Below are 18,228 nucleotides of genomic sequence, written 5' to 3'. Positions count from 1 at the left end.
GGTGTGAATAAACTATGGAGTCGGCAGAACAGCCTCACACCCTGAGGGGAAGAAGGACATTTGTTATTGTATGGCAAACTTTTCCAAAGGGCAGAAAGAGACAGAAACTGGCCATTTAGTTACCTTGGAGATGACATCCTGCATGTCGCTGCGAGGGTGGTATGTGCCGTCATCGTAGCGGAACCGATAGAGCACCGGCTCCGGCTTTAAACTGGTGCTTGTCTGTAACTGAAATAAGTGAAGAGAACAAGGCTAGAACAAAATAACAAGTTTCCACATAAATTTACGTTAACACTACTGTTTAAAAGTTTGGGGTCGGTACAATTTTTTTTTTCAATTGATATCAATACTTTTATTTAGCAAGGATGCATTAAATTGATCAAAACTGACTATTTTTACAGTGTTATAAAGGTTTCAATTGCAAAAAAATAAACGCCCTATTCATCACAGAATCCTGATAGATCAAATGTACTGTATCATGGTTTCCACAAAAATAGGATTTTCAACTGTTTCTTGAGCCACAAATAAGCATTTAGAATGATTTCTGAAGGATCATGTGATACTGCAGACTGGAGTAATGATGCTGAAAAAGCAGCTTAGACATCACAGGAATAAATTGCATTTTTCAAATATATTAAAAATAGAAAACGTCTCGGGTTACGTATGTAACCTTAGTTCCCTGAGGGAACGAGACGCCGCGTCTAGAACGCTATGGGGAACGCCATTGGCGGGCCGCACTCTGAACTATGTCTAACAACCAATGAAATGACGGGAGTGACGTCACAGGCGCGGTGACGTCATCGACCGGGAAGTATAAAGCGCGTGCGTTTGAAGCCGGCGGCAGCTCTTTTAGGAATGAAGCGAGCGCCGCAGGGTGCGGGAATTATGGTCTGGTAGCATACTGCGCCAGAGCACGAGGAGAATTAAGCCATTGTCTAGCATTCCGCGGACAAGAGGGCTGTGCAGTTCTCGGCCCTCAGGCACACGAGAACCGTGACCTCTGCCTGGTTCGCCAGCCAGTGCGAGAGGTACTCCTCGGCCCTCGGGCTCACGAGGAGTCTTAGTCCTTTGTCTGGAAGTAGCCAGAACAAGAGGGACCGGAAGCTCGGCCTGGTAAGCCTACCGGGACGCGAGAGTATGAGCCTTTGTCTAGCATTACATGGACAAGAGGCTTTTAGGTCTGCTCCTCGGCCCTCGGGCTCGCGAGGATGCAGGGACACTCCTCGGCCCTCGGGCACACGAGGAGTGTCGTGGCGAAAACGACTTCTCTTCTTTCCGCGGAAAGAATGCGCCTTGAGAAGTCTCCTCCTGGCTAGGGAGGTGGCTAACCCTCTAGGCCTAGCGCACTAGGCCGAGAGTACAGCCGAGCCTGGAGCGGCTCTGAGGTCAAGCTCATAGTACCTGACGAATGTCAGGGGCGAGGACCAATTGTCAGGGGCGAGGACCAACCCGCAGCATTGCAGATGTCCTGGAGGGGGACACCTGCTGTCAGAGCTTTTAAGAGGCAGACAGCCTCAGTAGGAGTAAGTCTTGGCTCCCCATGGAGCTGGGAGACCAGAGGGCTTGGAGGTAGTAGGAATGGCATCCGTGATCCATCTACTGATAGCTCTGATCGTGCCACATGCTTTCTTTGTGGCCGTATGTGCCCAGTGCGCATACTGGACAGATATACTTCCCATTGGTCGCACTCCAAGAATGGAGGTAATAGAGGCTTGAGACCCCTCGAGGTCTCAACCTGAGTGCACCACCGAGGAAACCATACCGACGAGCCACCACGAGGGGCGTGGTAGGCTAATAAGCCGCCACGAACACCCTCAGGATGGAGTGAGCTGGTTTAGTGGGTTTGCGGGGACTCTAGTACTGTACCAGCGGGCCGTAACTTGGTCTAGATGGTGTTAGTGACACCATGAAGCAAACAAGTTCCACTTAAGGTTTCCTCGTAGAGGGAGCTCTGGATAGGAGCAGGGTCTCAACAACCTCGGTTGAGAGACCCGAGTCTATGAGTTGCGCCCCACCCTGGGGCCATACTCATAACTTTCCACTTCTCCATATGGGGGTAGCAGACCGCGCCCCCAGCTTGAGAGGGAAGGTCCAAAACCATGGTTGGACTAGCCGTGACGATGCCGGCGTGCTCTTTCCAGAACTCCAGGGCGCACAGCGATCGGGAGAATGCGTACAGACGCTGCCTCGGCCACGTCTGTACTATGGCGTCCAGTCCGGGCGGACCTGGAGGCACTAAGGAGAACCAGAGAGAACGTTGCGATATCTATCGAGTCGCTAGAGGTCCCATCTTCTGAGTCTCCATGCTTCATCACTTCCTGATGAAGCTTCGATCTCCCGACCCTGGAGGAAACGTGTGACCAGGGGACTCTGCCCACTAACCTTCTTATTTTTATTTAGGTTAGTGCCGCGGACGGTGAGACTGCGGAGACTCCAGTACTGTACCAAACGGGCAGTAAACTGGGTCAAACTGGTGGGGTTACACCGTGCGGCCGATCACTTCCTATAGGTCATAGGGTTTCCTCATATGGGGAGCTCTGGAGTGAGGGGTGGTCTCAGCAACCTTGATTGAGAGACCGGCCTCTATGAGATGTGCCCCCTCGGGGGTCACACTTGTTCCAGAACTCCCGGGAGCAGAGCGATCGGGGAAAGGCGTACAGACGAGGCCTCGGCCACATCTGTACCATAGCATCCAGTCCCGCAGGAGCTGGAGGCACTAGAGAGTACCAGGGGGGACATTGCGATATCTCTTGAGTCGCAAAGAGGTCCGCTTGAACCTGGCTAAAACACTCTCCAGATCTGCTTCAGCACTTCTGGGTGAAGCATCCATTCCCCGGGCCTCGGCCCCTGCCTCAACAGGACGTCTGCTCCCACGTCCAGAGATACTGGACTGCTCTCAGGGAGAGAAGTCTTTTCTTAAGACCATAGGAGAATCCGGTACGCCAGCTTATATAAGGGGCGTGAGCGGATACCTCCTTGATGATTTATATGATAAATCCCCGTAGTGCTGATTGCAGCACGTGACGGTTTCTGGGTCTGGAAGGAAACACTTCAGGACGTGGAACACGGCTAGCATCTCTAGGCGATTTATATGCCAGGGGAGATGGAGATTGCTCCACAGGCCTTGGGTTGAGCGGCCACTCATGACCGCCTCCCCATCCGGTGAGGGATATGTCCGTCGCTAGCATGACGCGGCGACGAGGAGCTCCCAGAAGCGGACCCTGAGAGAGAAACCAGGGTTTCTTCCACATGGCCAAGGCACGTAGGCAGCGCCGCTTGACCTTGATCTTGCGAAATGGGTTTCCCCTCGGGGAGAACCCCCTGGTCCTGAGCCACCACTGAAGTGGTCTCATAAGCAGCAGTCCAAAAGGTATCACGTTGGAAGCGGCTGCCATACGACCTAACATTACTTGGGACTGTAGACAGTGGGTGACGGGCCTAGCTTGACCGCATTGACTGCAGTAAGGATCGACTCAAACCGAGCAGGTGACATTCGTGCCTGCATCGTGGTCGAATCCCAGATTACACCTAGATAAGTGGTTTTTAGAAATCACACTCTTCTTGGTGTTGAGTCTCAACCCCAATTCTTTCATGAGAGCGAGAACAACACCTCGATGTTGAGCCGCTAACTATTCTGAGCTGGCCAGAATCGACCAGTTGAGTATGCGGATGTCCTGGAGTCACGGAGGAGCCAGAGCAGCATCCACACACTTCGTGAAAGTTCGGGTGAGAGCTAGGCCGAAAGGAAGTACTCTGTATTGGTGAGCTTTGCCCCTGAAAGCGAGCCTGAGAAACTTCCTGTACTTACTTCCTGTTCCAGACCCTGCTCGGGGTTTACCCCGCTGAAAGGTGGCGGCTTGGCGCCGAACTGAATAGCGTAACCTTTCTCTACAGTACGCAGGACCCACTTTGAAACATTTGGCAGTAGTTTCCACGCTGCCAGAGAGTTTACTTAGGGTACCAGCCTCTCGAGACTGGTGTCTGGATTTACTCGAGGAACTAACTCGGAGACCTGTAACAGCAAGCTGGCAGGAAGCTCCTGAACTAGCTCCTCGGAGGTCCCCCGCGGGGGCTGCGAACTCTCCAGGGCCGCTACGTTTCCGGGCGGGACAGATAAAGGATGTTCGCGGGAGATCGCCGCGCCCTGTAACACTGGCAGGGTTAGCTGACAAATCTCCTGAGGGCCCCGAGGGGGTTGAAACCCGCACCTAAGGGTACGGTGCAAACCCCCTCGAGCGGGGCTGCCCTCAACGGCCCTGAACACAACTGTCAGGGCCGTTTAGCCGAGGACTTCCTGGGTTGGAGGACGACCCTCAGGTCGAGCCTCTTCTTTTTCTTGGAAGCCCCCGACTTAGAGCGTTGCTTTCCGGGTCCTCTAGGCATAGCCGGAGGAACGCGGGCGGCAACGCTCTGTTTCTGCGCCTCTAATGTGGGGAGCTGGTACACGGCTGGGGTTTAATTTTTCCCGTCAGGAACCCCGACACGTGTTCATTTGCTCATCAAGCCTGAAGTTTTATTAGGCGGCCTGAAGAGCAAAGACGGAGCTTTCAAGGATGATGCCAGACTGGGCGACAGATAGCTGATAGCGTCTGTCCAACCCGCGGCATCATCATTTACTTTCTAGTTTTTCCTAGATCTAAAAAACTTAATGTAGATCGGGAAGGACAGAAAGCTCCGTTTGGAAGTGCTGACTTAGTCCGCAGGAAGCAGAACATTTGCTTTTCTGCGGCTCATATTTGCTTATTTAGCTAATGCACAGTCAGCACAACCACCAGCTCATCATACTGAGGCGATCAGGGGGGGCGGTTGAATACTTTTGGCAACATACTTCACATCAACCTCCTCGGAGGAAGATATGGAAAGCGTTGAAAACCTTTCCTGGAGGGAAGTAACCGCATTGCGTGCTCCCTTATCCAGAAGGAGGTTTACCGATCCACCAGATAGGAGAGGAGATAGGGTATTTTTAAACACCCGTCTCCCGTCCCTCTAATAGATCGAGCCGCGATCCCAACGAGTGCAGCTACCGCTCCGCCTCGGCGGAAGCGGGGCCAGACCCGCGAGAAACGCTGGCGAAGGCTCCCTCCTCGAAGAGAGCCTTCCGTGGAGCACCCGCAGTGGAGAATTTTACGCTCACACTGTGGACAGTCAGCCTTTTCGAGGGCTGACTGTGTGTGCTCTACACTCAAGCAGGCTACACAGACTGTGTTTCACTATCTATTTGGCTGCTTGAACCGCCTTAATTCTAAACGTTCTTTCCCCCTTTTTGGTTGCATTTAAGTGGTCATACTACTCAAATAAAAGCTGTGCAAACTGGCACGAAAAAACAGCAGTATGACCGGGACAGACACAGACACAGAGCGCTCTCGCTGAATGACAAAAGCTGCCGTCGGCTTCAAACGCACGCGCTTTATACTTCCCGGTCGATGACGTCACCGCGCCTGTGACGTCACTCCCGTCATTTCATTGGTTGTTAGACATAGTTCAGAGTGCGGCCCGCCAATGGCGTTCCCCATAGCGTTCAAGACGCGGCTCGAGTTCCCGGAAGGGAACACTTATTTTTGACCAAATAAATTCTTTCAAAAACGATTAAACTGGAAAAACTCCATCAATAAATCAAAATATTACCAACTATAAAAGCAATAATACTAATAAAGTTCATTCACAAGCAGTCTCACAAAATAATCACATAATAGATAAAAGTTTTGTGAACAATAGAAAGACTTTTTTTCTCAGAAATGCATGATATAAACTCTACTGAGTTTGAGTTTATACTCACAATGAGAGTTTGTCTCGCAATTTTCTTGCAGTTCTGACTTTTTTTCTCCAATTCTGCATTTTTTTTTCGCAATTCCAAGTTTATATCTTGCAATTCTGTCTTTTTCTCGCAACTCTGACTTTTTTCTTGCAATTCCAACTTTATATCTTGCCATTTTTTTCTAGCAATTCTGACTTTTTTTCTCGCAATTCTGGCTTTTTTTCTCGCAATTCTGACTTTTTTTTCATGCAATTCCGAGTTTATATCTTGCAATTCTGACTTTTTCTCGCAACTCTGACTTTTTTCTTGCAATTCCGATTCTATATCTTGCCATTTTTTCTTGCAATTCTGACTTTTTTTTTCTCACAATTCTGACTTTGACTCATAATTCTGACTTTTTCTCGCAATTGCAAGATTTTTTTTCTAATTACAAATGTGAGAGTGCGTATTGCAATTCTGACTTTTTTCTTGCAATTCTGAGTTTATATCTTGCAATTCTGTCTTTTTCTCGCAACTCTGACTTTTTTTTGCAATTCCGATTTTATATCTTGCCATTTTTTTCTAGCAATTCTGACTTTTTTTCTCGCAATTCTGACTTTTTTTCTTGCAACTCTGACTTTTATCTTGCAATTTTTGTCTAGCAATACTGACTTTTTCTTGCAATTCTGACTTTTTTTATCACAGTTTTGACTTTTTTCCTCACAATTCTGACTTATAAACTTGCATATGAATTTTTTCCTTGCAAATGCAATATTGCATATTGCAATTGTGACTTTTTTCTCGCAATTCTGAGTTTATATCTTGCAATTCTGATGTTTTCTTAATGTATGATATAAACTTACAATTGTGCGATATAAAGTCAGAATAGCAAAATATTTTTACAATTCATACTTTTTTCTTGCAATTCCGAGTTTGTCTTGCAATTCTGAGTTTATACTTTCCAATTTTGACTATTTACGCAATTCAGATTTTTTTTTCTTGCACCTCTGACTTTTATCTTGCAATTTTTGTCTAGCAATACTGACTTTTTCTTGCAATTCTGACTTTTTTTATCACAGTTTTGACTTTTTTCCTCACAATTCTGACTTATAAACTTGCATATAAATTTTTTTCTTGCAATTGCAAGATTGCATATTGCAATTGTGACTTTTTTCTCGCAATTCTGAGTTTATATCTTGCAATTCTGATGTTTTCTTAATGCATGATATAAACTTACAATTGTGCGATATAAAGTCAGAATAGCAAAATATTTTTACAATTCATACTTTTTTCCTCGCAATTCTGAGTTTATATCTTCTAATTCTGCCTTTTTTCTTGCAATTCTGCCTTTTTTCTCACAATTCTGACTTTCTTTCTGAGATATAAACTCAGAATTCAGAATTTTTTTTTTTTTTTTATAAACTCACAATTGCAAGCTATGAAGTCAGAATAGTGGGATATAAACTCTATATCGAGATACACATTTCTTTCTCGCAATTCAGCTTTTTTTCCTCAGAACTGTGAGATATAAACTCACAATTCCAAGTTATAAAGTCCAATTTTTAGGAGGAAAAAAGACTGAGAATATGTTCTCAGAATTGAGAGTTTATATCACACAATTCTGACTTAATAACTCGCATTAGCATGTGACTTTACATCTCAAGTTTTTTCTCATAGTTGCGAGTTTATATCACTCAATTCTGAAAAAAAGTCAAAACTGAAACTTCATATCTCACAATTCTAACTTTATAACTCACAATTGTGAGTATATATTTTATAATTCAGAGGAAAAAAAAGGTTTTAATAACAAAATTCTGAGAAAAATGCAAAAATTGTGAGACACAAACTTGCAATTGCAAGACAAAAGTCAGAATTATATTAACACTGTAATGCAAAGATTTAAAACACATGGCTTACACTCCATTCGGATTAATTTTACATGTGCATGGCAACAGAAATCCTATACACTGAGGCTGACTGAATATCTTTGTTGGGACTGGAAAGTTTTACAATGACACAAAAGGCTACAAAAACTTTTAAGGACCATCAGAATCTCTCAATGGAATTTAGAGGCTTTCTTCTCCATGTAAGCACAAACGCAAGTAACACTAACATGCTTATGAAAAGTAATCCTGCTGTTTCTGCCAAATGAATTCATCCTCCTCAGCGAACACTCAGCGAAGTCTCAAAGATCTTTCTCACCAAAGCTGTAAATGCGAACAAGCAGACAGAGGGCCCTAATGCTCAAATTTATTTCTCCCTGTTAGGAAGCGGTGAAGTGAAAAGTGATTTAGCATGAAGTCCTGGCTCAAAGCCAGTCAGCCAGTCCATACGGTGAGCATGTATTAAGCAGAACTGGACCCCACTGCCCAAACAAATGACAAAAGAACAAGCAGACAGAAGACCAGCCATTTCCCTTAGTATTAAATAAATAGGAGGGTGTGAAGGGATGAATATTTGTAACAGTTTATATACGCATAAACAAGTTTATAAAAAGCCATCTGTTCTTGGACACTCCCAGAATTCCTCAGGGCCTGAGAACAATGATGTCAGGTCTCTAGAAATATTAAGAGGGCTATTTGTCTAATCAGCCATTTGCATTAAACAGATAATTCCTGCTAAAATGAAAATTCTGTCATCACTTAGTTCCCCTCATGCCATGCAAACCTATGACTTTATTTTTCTGGGGAATACATATGAATATATTTTGCATATTATTGTTAAACAAATGCTTTTGACTTCCATATGGACAAAAATTAAATAAATAAAATACAATAGAAGTCAAAGGGACCAAAAAATGTTTGGTTACCAACATTCTTCTGTTGTGTTGCACAGAAAAAAAGAATCTGAATTGTGAGTTTATATCTGAATAACTTGCAGTTGCGTGTATTGCATTATATAAACTCCCAATTCTGAGAAAAAAGTCACGATTGTGAGTTTATATCTCACAATTCTGACTTTATTTCTTAGAATTGCGACTTTATTTCTCAGAAGTGCGAGTTTATATCTTACAATTCTGACTTTATAACTCACATTTGCGAGTTTGTATCAAGCACTTCTGGGAAAAAAGTCAGAACTGGGAGTTTATATCTCGCAATTTTGACTTTATTTCTCAGAATTGCAACTTTATTTCTCACAATTGCGAGTTTATATCACAATTCTGACTTTATAACTCACAATTACGAGTTTGTATCAAGCAATTCTGAATAAAACGTCAAAATTGAGAGAGAGTTGCAATTCTGAGAAAAAAAAGTCAGAACTGAGAGTTTATTTCTCAGAATTGCAATTTTATTTCTTGCGAATCTGGCTTTATAACATGCAATTGCGAGTTTATATCATGTAATTCTGAGAAAAAAGTTCAGTTTTGCAACTTTAAATTTCAATTCTGACTTTATAACCCGCAATTGCTGAGAAAAAAAGGTACGAATTTGGAGTTTATATCGCACAATTCTGACTTTATTTCCCAGAATTGTGACTTTATTTCTTAGAATTATGAGTTTGTATCTGACAAAAAAAGAATTGAGAGATATAAATTGTAATTATGGGAAAACTATCAATTGCGAGTTTGTATCAAGCAAAAAGTTAAAATTGTGACATAAACTTGCAATTCTGAGAAAAAAGAGTCTAAATTGGGAGTTTATAATTCTGACTCCAAAATTGTGACTTTATTTCTCAGAATTGCAAGTTTGTATCTTACATTCGGAGAAAAAAATAATTGTGAGAAATAATTGCAATTCTGAGAAAACTGTCAATTGTGAGTTTGTATCAAGCAATTCTGGGGAAAAAAAAGAATTCTGAGATATAAATTGCACATCTCACAATTTTGATTTATTTCTCGCAATTTTAACTTTATTTTTCATAATTTCGACTTTATTTCTCGGAATTGCGAGTTTATATCTCGCAATTCTGACTATAACTCATAAATATTAGTTTGTATCACTTAATTCTGGGGAAAAAAAATCAGAATTAGGAGTTTGTATCACGCAATTCTGAAAAAAAAAAGACAGAAATGTGAAACAAAAAAGTCGCAGTTGCCTTATTTTATTTTTAATTCAGTGGCTGTCATAAGAAAAGGGAACTAACCGTGGTGGATGATGCCGTTTTCCAGGAGCGCCTGGCCCAAATGAACCCCTTCCTCAGGGTTATTGGTCTCTCCGATCTCCATCAGCCATGACACAAACTCACTAAGAAAAGAGAGATGGAGGACATATAAATAATGTGAGGACAAACAAAGAGGGACCTATAAATTATATGAATGACTGTCAACAAAATCCATTAAATCTGAGTGATCACACCACAGAGACAAGCTCAATAATTAATAGTCTTCTTGTGCAGTGAGGTGAAGTTTGAGTATGGTCACTTTTCCTTTCTTTCTTTATCTTTTCATTTGTCTATCCATCCATCTCTTTATCCCCTTAACAATGCAGAGATTAGAATTCAACCCTTAAAAAAACCCTGTACTCCTTTTCAATTTCTCTCCTACTCTTTTTTCAATCTTTCTCTGGTTTCCTAAGTTGCTGTCTTTTTCTCCCGATAAAGCTAAACTGACTGTCCTGTATAATTTAATAATTTTGCTGGGCAAAGCCACTGTCTCAGAGGAGGATATCTGATTCTACTCCCACCACTCCCTCCCCGGCTCTCTTTCCCATCCACCTCTCCGCAAAACCAAAACGAACATGCCAAGCTCCACCAGTGTAATCCTGCGGCTCTTCCCAGAGTTTATAGAACCCGATGGTGATCCACCATGAGAAACATCTCAGACTCCAGCAGACCTCTGAGGTTTTAGATGATACAATTTCTCTAAAAATGAGGTCTGTATTCCAAAGCATTCATGAATTATAAACATTTAAGTTTGATTTAAGGGCATTTTCGCTGACTGACTGAATGAATGATGGATATGAAGAGAAGAAGATGATGACAGTGATTGAACGAGACAGAATGTACAAATGTAAAACATAACATCAGCGCAGTCTCTGTGACGGAATTAGATACAATGATTGAAAGAGAAAGAGTGAAAAGACAGGAAATAATGCTGGGTTTGTCAGTCTGCTGTCACTTTAGTAATTGCTTTCAAGTTGTTACCTGTGTTTCTGCACAACTGAACTGTACATTACTGAAATGAATTCTTTCAGATCACAAAGAAACACAGATGTTCCAGTAGCTCAAGTGCCACATGTAACTTTTGTTATATTATGGCTGATAAAAGGAATTTAAATTTGATAGTCTATACCATTTTATCAAAGAAAAAAATCCATCTTTTTACACTGAGGACAACCGAGGGACTCATATGCAACTAATACATAAGGTTCAAACACTGCTTCAGAAGAAAACAATGCATTGAGAGCTGGAAAACTTTTGGAATTTAAAGATCAGGGGTAAATTTAGCTTATTTTGTCTTCTTGGAAACATTTAAATATCTTCTGTAGCTTCTTAAAGGCAGTACTAAATGAAAAACAACATGACATTTAGGCAAAATAAGAAAAATGTACACATCTTTATTCTGTTCAAAAGTTTTCACCCCCGGCTCTTAATGCATCGTTTTTCCTTGTGGAGCATGAGTGAGTGTTTAAACCTTCTGTAATAGTTGCATATGAGTCCCTCAGTTGTCCTCAGTGTAAAAAGATGGATCTCAAAATCATACTGTTATGCTGAAAAACCAAACAATTTGTGGGACCTGAAGAACTTTTCTGAAGACAAACAAGGACAAACAAGGGACTCACAAACAACTATCACTAAACAAAAAAAAAAAACGCAGCTGAGGATCATTCAGGTAACAACACAGTATTAAAAATCAAGTGTATGTAAACTTTTGAACGGGGTCATTTTTATTAATTTAACTATTATTTTCTCTTGTGGACTAATGTAAACATCTATGTGAAATGTTTTATTCAGGTCAGTACTAAATAAAAAATAACATGCATTTTGTATAATCCCTTATATTTTGTTGAAATAATTAACATTTTGCAGATTCTGCAAGGTGTATGTAAACTTTTGGCCTCAACTGTGTATTTAAACACCAGCTGATAAATATCCAGTACTGACTAATACTGAAATCAATCCATTAATCAATAAATCAATCAATCAATCACGAATGCCCAGAACACATATACTAATAAATGTGAATGCACTGTAAATTCCTTTGGATAAAACCAACTGCCAGCAGCTTGTTCTAAAAAAATGAGGTTTAACTAAATATTGTGCATTATATCCGTAAACCAAGCATTTTTATTAGGTCTGGCTGTTAATTAAGAGCTAACATTTGCTGCAAATTCAATACTCAAGAGTTTAACATGCTAATTTAGCACATAAAGCAAAGAGAGAGACACTTATTGCAAGTGTCAAACTTAAAACTACATGAAAGTAGACCAGAGTAAAATTATAATAAAATATTGGAGGCATAGAGATATAGGGCCCTATGAATTTTTAATTGCATAATTGCTAATTGCATTTTTTTTTTAATTCCCAAATTCCGTTTTTTTTTTTTTCATTGTAATTTTTCCATACTTTGGTTAAATAAAAACATATTAATCAAAAAGCCTGTCTAATTAATTGAAATCATGAAACTTACACAATTTAATAGCAATTTATTACCTTACGAAATGTGTTTTATTTTTTTAACAAATTCTGTGTTTTCCATTATTTTTCTAGATTCCATTTTAATAGTTTCATTAAATTGTAATAATCAATCATTTTTTTTTCCTCAGAAATACTGTGTTGTGTATTTAAAATTTTCTGGTAAATTTTGGTAAATATTCCTTATAAAATAATGTTTGTAATAATAATTGTATTAGTAGTAGTCTTCTCATTACATTAAGTAATACATTTATGTTACAATTTCTTCAAGTTAAACCGAACTTTTATTTTGCTTCTATTTGTATATGAAATTATGATCGTTTTTCTCAAAAGAAACTGTAAAAGTCTGAGACATTCCACATTAAACAGTAAATTCCATTTTTATGACTGGATTCCGCGATTTTGTCAGCATTTTCCGCAACAGGAAAACCATAGGGCCCTAGAGATACATGAGGCAAACAGATATGAGATTGATCAAAAATATTACTGGCTGTGAATCACATGTTAAAATAGTAACACAAGCCGGTGGCCAGATCGCCACAGTGTTTCAGCACGCTCACTCAGACAGAGATATATTTTCACAGGTTCTGCTGTCATATGTTTCTTGCTTTTGAGACGCACAAACCACCCACTCATGAACATTATCTTGCTGTCTGTGATCTCTATCCTTAATGAATCCATTCCCGCTCTAGACCTCGCTGTCTGTGTGATGTCTGGAAACGCTGGGGAGGGGGGAGTTGTGCCTCTAAATCCATTTTCAGTATAATCTGGCCACAACTATAAGCAGTTGCTCTTTGAGGAGGTTTTTTTTATTATCATCTCCTTTGAACAGACAAATCCCGACCAAATATGACATTATAAAGAGTGAAAGTCTTGTTGGCGGTTGAGTGTCACAGCGTTTCGAGTATCTTATTTTAGCAAACGGTGAGGTTGTCGTATTGACAACTCAAAGGGTTTAAATTATGAATGCCAGCTGCGGAGACTTCTGGATTCCCAGTCGAGCTGAGTTAATCTAAGTTCAGCCTAAGGATTTCCCAACCACACTTAAAACAAAAACAGATCAGAGCGGGAAAAATCCAACACATCTTGGAACAATCGCCTTTATATTTTCTGGTCTGCGTACTGAAACGTAATGCAGACTGCAGATGTTCACACTTACATCTTCAAAGCTAGGCGTCAATATTTCTATCAGATAAACCTTACTAAAACAACAATAACTCATGCAGAAAACTACACTGTGGTTACTAGGTCGTTGAAAAAAACCATGTTATATTCTAAATCCTAGTTTAACATAATCCTGGGTTATTTTGTTTCACATTTCCCTGGTTTAGTTCTTAATCCTAAGTAATGCTCAGGTTTTAAGGCTTCAGGATGAGAACCCTAGGTTTACATTCTTATTTGCATATTTATTTGTTTTAATACCTGTTAATACCTGCTCTACTGTTCAGCTTCCACACTCCGTACAGAAATTTGAATAGCGCACATTTTTCTATTTACTTTCCTCTGAAAATAACTTACATACAGCCATTATTGTCAAAATAGCTGGCAACAAAAGTGAGTACACCCTAAGTGACAATATGTTGTTTAACCATGCAAAGCCACATGTCCTATTTGCAGAAGTAGAAGGTCAGCTTGTCAATGCTCAGATCAGAAGCAAGCCTTATCTGAAGCTGGCTCAAGAAAGCCCGCAAACAGTTTGCTGAAGACAACAAGAGCATGGATTACTGGAACCATGTCCTGTGGTCTGATGAGACTATAAAATAAACTTATTTGGCTCAGATGGTGTCCAGCATGTGTGGCGATGCTCTGGTACGGAGTACCAAGGAAATTGTGTCTTGCCTACAGTCAAGCATGGTGGTGGTAGCATCATGGTCTGGGGCTGCATGAGTGCTGCTGGTACTGGGAAGCTGCAGTTCATTGAGGGAAACATGGATTTCATAATGTACTGTACATTTTGAAGCAGAACATGATGCCTTCTCTGCAGAAACTAGGCAGAACGGCAGTTTTCCAACATGATAACGACCCCAAACACACCACCAAGATGACAACTGCCTTGCTGAGGAAGCTGAAGGTGAAGGTAATGGGGTGGCCAAGTATGTCTCTAGACCTGAACCCTATTAAGCACCTGTGGGGCATCCTTAAGCATAAGGTGGAGAAGCACCATGTGTCTAACGTCCAGCCAGCTATTTTGACAATAATGCCTGTATGTTGAGTAATTTTCGGGGGACAATAAATCTATACTGCTATTCAAGCTGCACATTGACTACTCTAAAATACATCCAAGTTTCATTTCTATAGTATTGTCCCTTGAGAAGATATACTAAAATGGTTGCTAAAATGTGAGAAGTGTACTCACTTTTGTGACATACTGTATATATACATCACATTTTCCACAAAACTATTAAGCAGCACAACTGTTTTCAACATTTTAATTCCTGAGCACCAAATCAGCATATTAGAATAATTTCTGAGGATTATGTGACACTGAAGACTAGAGTAATAGCTGCTGATTTTTTATATATAAAAATATAAAAGCGCTATTTAAAATTTTAATAATATGTCACAATATCAGTGTTTTTTGTGGTGACAGAACCTTTTACATTTCTGTTTTTTAAATAATACGACTAATTTGAATTTGAATTTGAATTTGTCAGCTACCAATAACACTGTAAAACTCTAACACTCTCAGCTCCCTTTAAAGAAGACCTATTATGCCCCCTTTTACAAGATGTAAATAAAGGCTCAGATGTCCCCAGAATGTGTCTGTAAAGTTTCAGCTCAAAATATCCCACAGATCATTTATTATATCATTTTTTAAAAACAGCAATTTTGAGTTGAGCTGCTACTCCCCGCCCCCTTTTCCAGAATACGACTGTGCCTTTACAGCTCATACATCAGATATGTTTGGTTTTGATTATCATGTCTATTACACTGAAATCATGCGTTTTAAAGTTATATTAGTTTAAACTTCTGATATAGGGTTTTCTGAGCGCACAGAAAGCGGCTGTCACACAGCATGTGAGTACTAAACTAAGTTCTCTTTTGTGTCTTATTGCGCTTACACTGTCAAATACACATAAGCTTATGTTAAAAACACGAATGAGATACAAAAACAGTCAGTTATGTCTGTGAAGGTAAACAGCTGGGAAAAAAATCACATGTTTATATTAGATCTATATGGCAGCAGCATGATATACAGTAAATAAATCAATAAACCCACTGCTCTCTCGTCTCCTCTGAGGCTGGGACTCTAAATAGTGTTCTGTGCTCGTCTGTGCTGCCAAAGACAGAACAGTTAGCATGCATTGCTCAAACTTTTGCCATGGCGTTAGAAATGCTACACCTAAAATGTAACAATTTTCAATTAACAACTTATATTTTTTCCAAAATCAATCCAGATAAATTAAAACAGTCTACAGATGTCACCTGGGACTGCTCATAACTATGGTAGTTACCTCTATGGTGTTTTTGAACAGTTTAAAAACAAACTGGGTGGTGCAGGGAACATTAGGTACTATTTAAAACAGACCAGATTTACACTGTTGAAAACATTCAACCAATGCTTTAAAAGAAGATTCCCAACCAAAAAAGGACCTAGAAGCTATTCTTCAACACACATATGTCAAAAAAATAAAAAACAAAAGACGGATGGACTCTACAGAAAAGAACGGATAATAAAAGTGTTTGAGATCCATTCATCATGTACAGTAGCCTGAGATCCGTTCACCCGAAAGCTGTCCATCCCTAACTCCATTATACTGCACTGCTCAGTTATTTACAGTATGATGTTCATGAACTGTTATGTGCTCCGGTCAATACAGTCACTTCTACAGCTACACACTCTCATTCTCAGCGTGTCACTCGCACTCCCATGATACTACAGGTCGTGATCCCTAGCATAATCTCTCCTGGAGTCTATCACAGCCATTAACCGCACAGACGGAGAGCACTGATGGCTCTCGCTGACTTACCTTCCAAGGAAGCACTTGGGGAAGGTGGTGAGTTTGCGCTTGCGGTCTTTAATGAGGTGGCCATGTTTACTCATGAGGTTATAAAGCTTCTCGCCTTTCTCAGATATCATCACCCAGGTGTCCTGTTCCATGCCCAGTCTCAATGCTGGAAAAGCAAATAAGAGAGAGATTGGACTGTGTAAACACTGAATTGCACAGATTGTATGTGTTTGTGTGTTGTATGTTTAGCACAGTGTGTGTACTGTACATGTGTGTCTACTGTATATATGTGTATATTTCAGTTTATGTTAACTAATGTAGTTAAATAATGTTAACAAATGGAACCTTATTGTAAATGTATATTTCTTTTTCTTTAATATATATATATATATATATTAGTGGTGGGCCGTTATCGGCGTTAACGTGCTGCGTTAACGTGAGACTCTTATCGGGCGATAAAAAAAATATCGCCGTTAATCTATTCTCAAAGTTGGGTTGGGAGCTGGGTCTAAACTACGCAAGCTATGATGACTTTCACCTTGATATTTTAGCGCGGATGACGTATACCTAGTCGAATTGCACTGTAGGGGGCGAGAACGAGTCTTCAACTTCTGTGAAATTACCACATCAAATGAGACGTGCTGACAATGATGCAGTTATGAAGCCGCTTCAGGGCAGGTGCGTTGCTAGACCCTTTTTACTGGGGCACGTGAGTTATAATTTACTTTGATAATCCCGAAATAAATACATTAAACTATATGCAACAACTGAATTGACGCTTCTAAAAGCAACGCAGTTTAACCCAAGACTATGCACGCAGATATCCATGCCGGTGCGCGTCTGTGCAGCACGCGCACGTCGTGCAGCCTTTTGCGCAGAAGTACTTGGTTACACAAGTTTGTATAGGTAATTATGTTGTAAATGCAATTGTCAAGCAGTTTGTGATGCATTTTGGAAACAGGAGATGAGCGCCTGATCTAATGCGCCACCTGGCCCGTTCTCGAAGACTTACTTTTAGTCATTATTTGGGTAGCACACATATTCTGAATGCCTTCAGCAGAATTCAAATTAGCCATTTTAATCTAGATTAATCTAGATTAATTCCAAGATTTAATCTAGATTAATCTAGATTAAAAAAATTAATCTATGCCCACCTCTAATATATATATATATATATATATATATATATATATATATATATATATATATATATATATATATATAAAGAAAAAGTAAATATAAAATATATATATAAAAAAAAATAATATATATTGTATATTTATCGTATATATATTTATAAAATATTATAAAATTTAAATTCGGTTAATCTACTATAGATATATAGATAAATAAAATACAATAAAATATATTCTTTTAAAAATGTATTATATTGCTATTATATAGATATTAATTATTTCATATATATATATATATAATTCTTTATATTGATTCTACATTAATTTCGGGATTTAATGTGTCAATATATTTATTGTTACAATTTTTAATTTGTGGTTATATTTAGTTTGTTTTATCTATTTATATAATATAGTATAATCTCTCTCTCTCTCTCTCTCTCTCTCTCTCTCTCTATATATATATATATATATATATATATATATATATATATATATATATATATATATATTATATATATATTCTACATATATACATGTTTATATAATATAATTACAAAATAAACAACTACTAACAAATAAACAAAAACACATAATAGTAATAATAACAATAATAATATTTAATAAAAATTTAACAACAAAAATTGCACAATTACAATTAAATTGGAATATATATATATATATATAGAAATATATATATATATATAGAAATATATATATATATATATATATATATATATATATATATATAATATATATTTATTACTGATTCTACATTAATTTTGTGAATCAATGTGTCAATTTATTGTTACAAGTTTTAATTTTAATGTAACTTTTT

At 39.4% G+C, this 18,228-nt stretch overlaps 1 protein-coding gene across 1 annotated transcript in view; it reads right to left on the bottom strand.

Annotated features, from left to right (window-relative positions):
- Positions 1–18,228, bottom strand: part of prex2 (phosphatidylinositol-3,4,5-trisphosphate-dependent Rac exchange factor 2) — a 157,154-nt gene that overhangs the window by 86,242 nt on the left and 52,684 nt on the right. The window contains 5 exon segments of the mRNA XM_073830561.1: positions 9–41; positions 124–207; positions 209–228; positions 9,818–9,918; positions 16,279–16,423. Coding sequence (XP_073686662.1) covers positions 9–41; positions 124–207; positions 209–228; positions 9,818–9,918; positions 16,279–16,423 — 383 coding nt within the window.

Source organism: Garra rufa, chromosome 24 (assembly GCF_049309525.1).
Source record: "Garra rufa chromosome 24, GarRuf1.0, whole genome shotgun sequence".
Taxonomy (NCBI): domain Eukaryota; kingdom Metazoa; phylum Chordata; class Actinopteri; order Cypriniformes; family Cyprinidae; genus Garra; species Garra rufa.
This window is presented reverse-complemented; position numbering and strand designations above follow the sequence as displayed.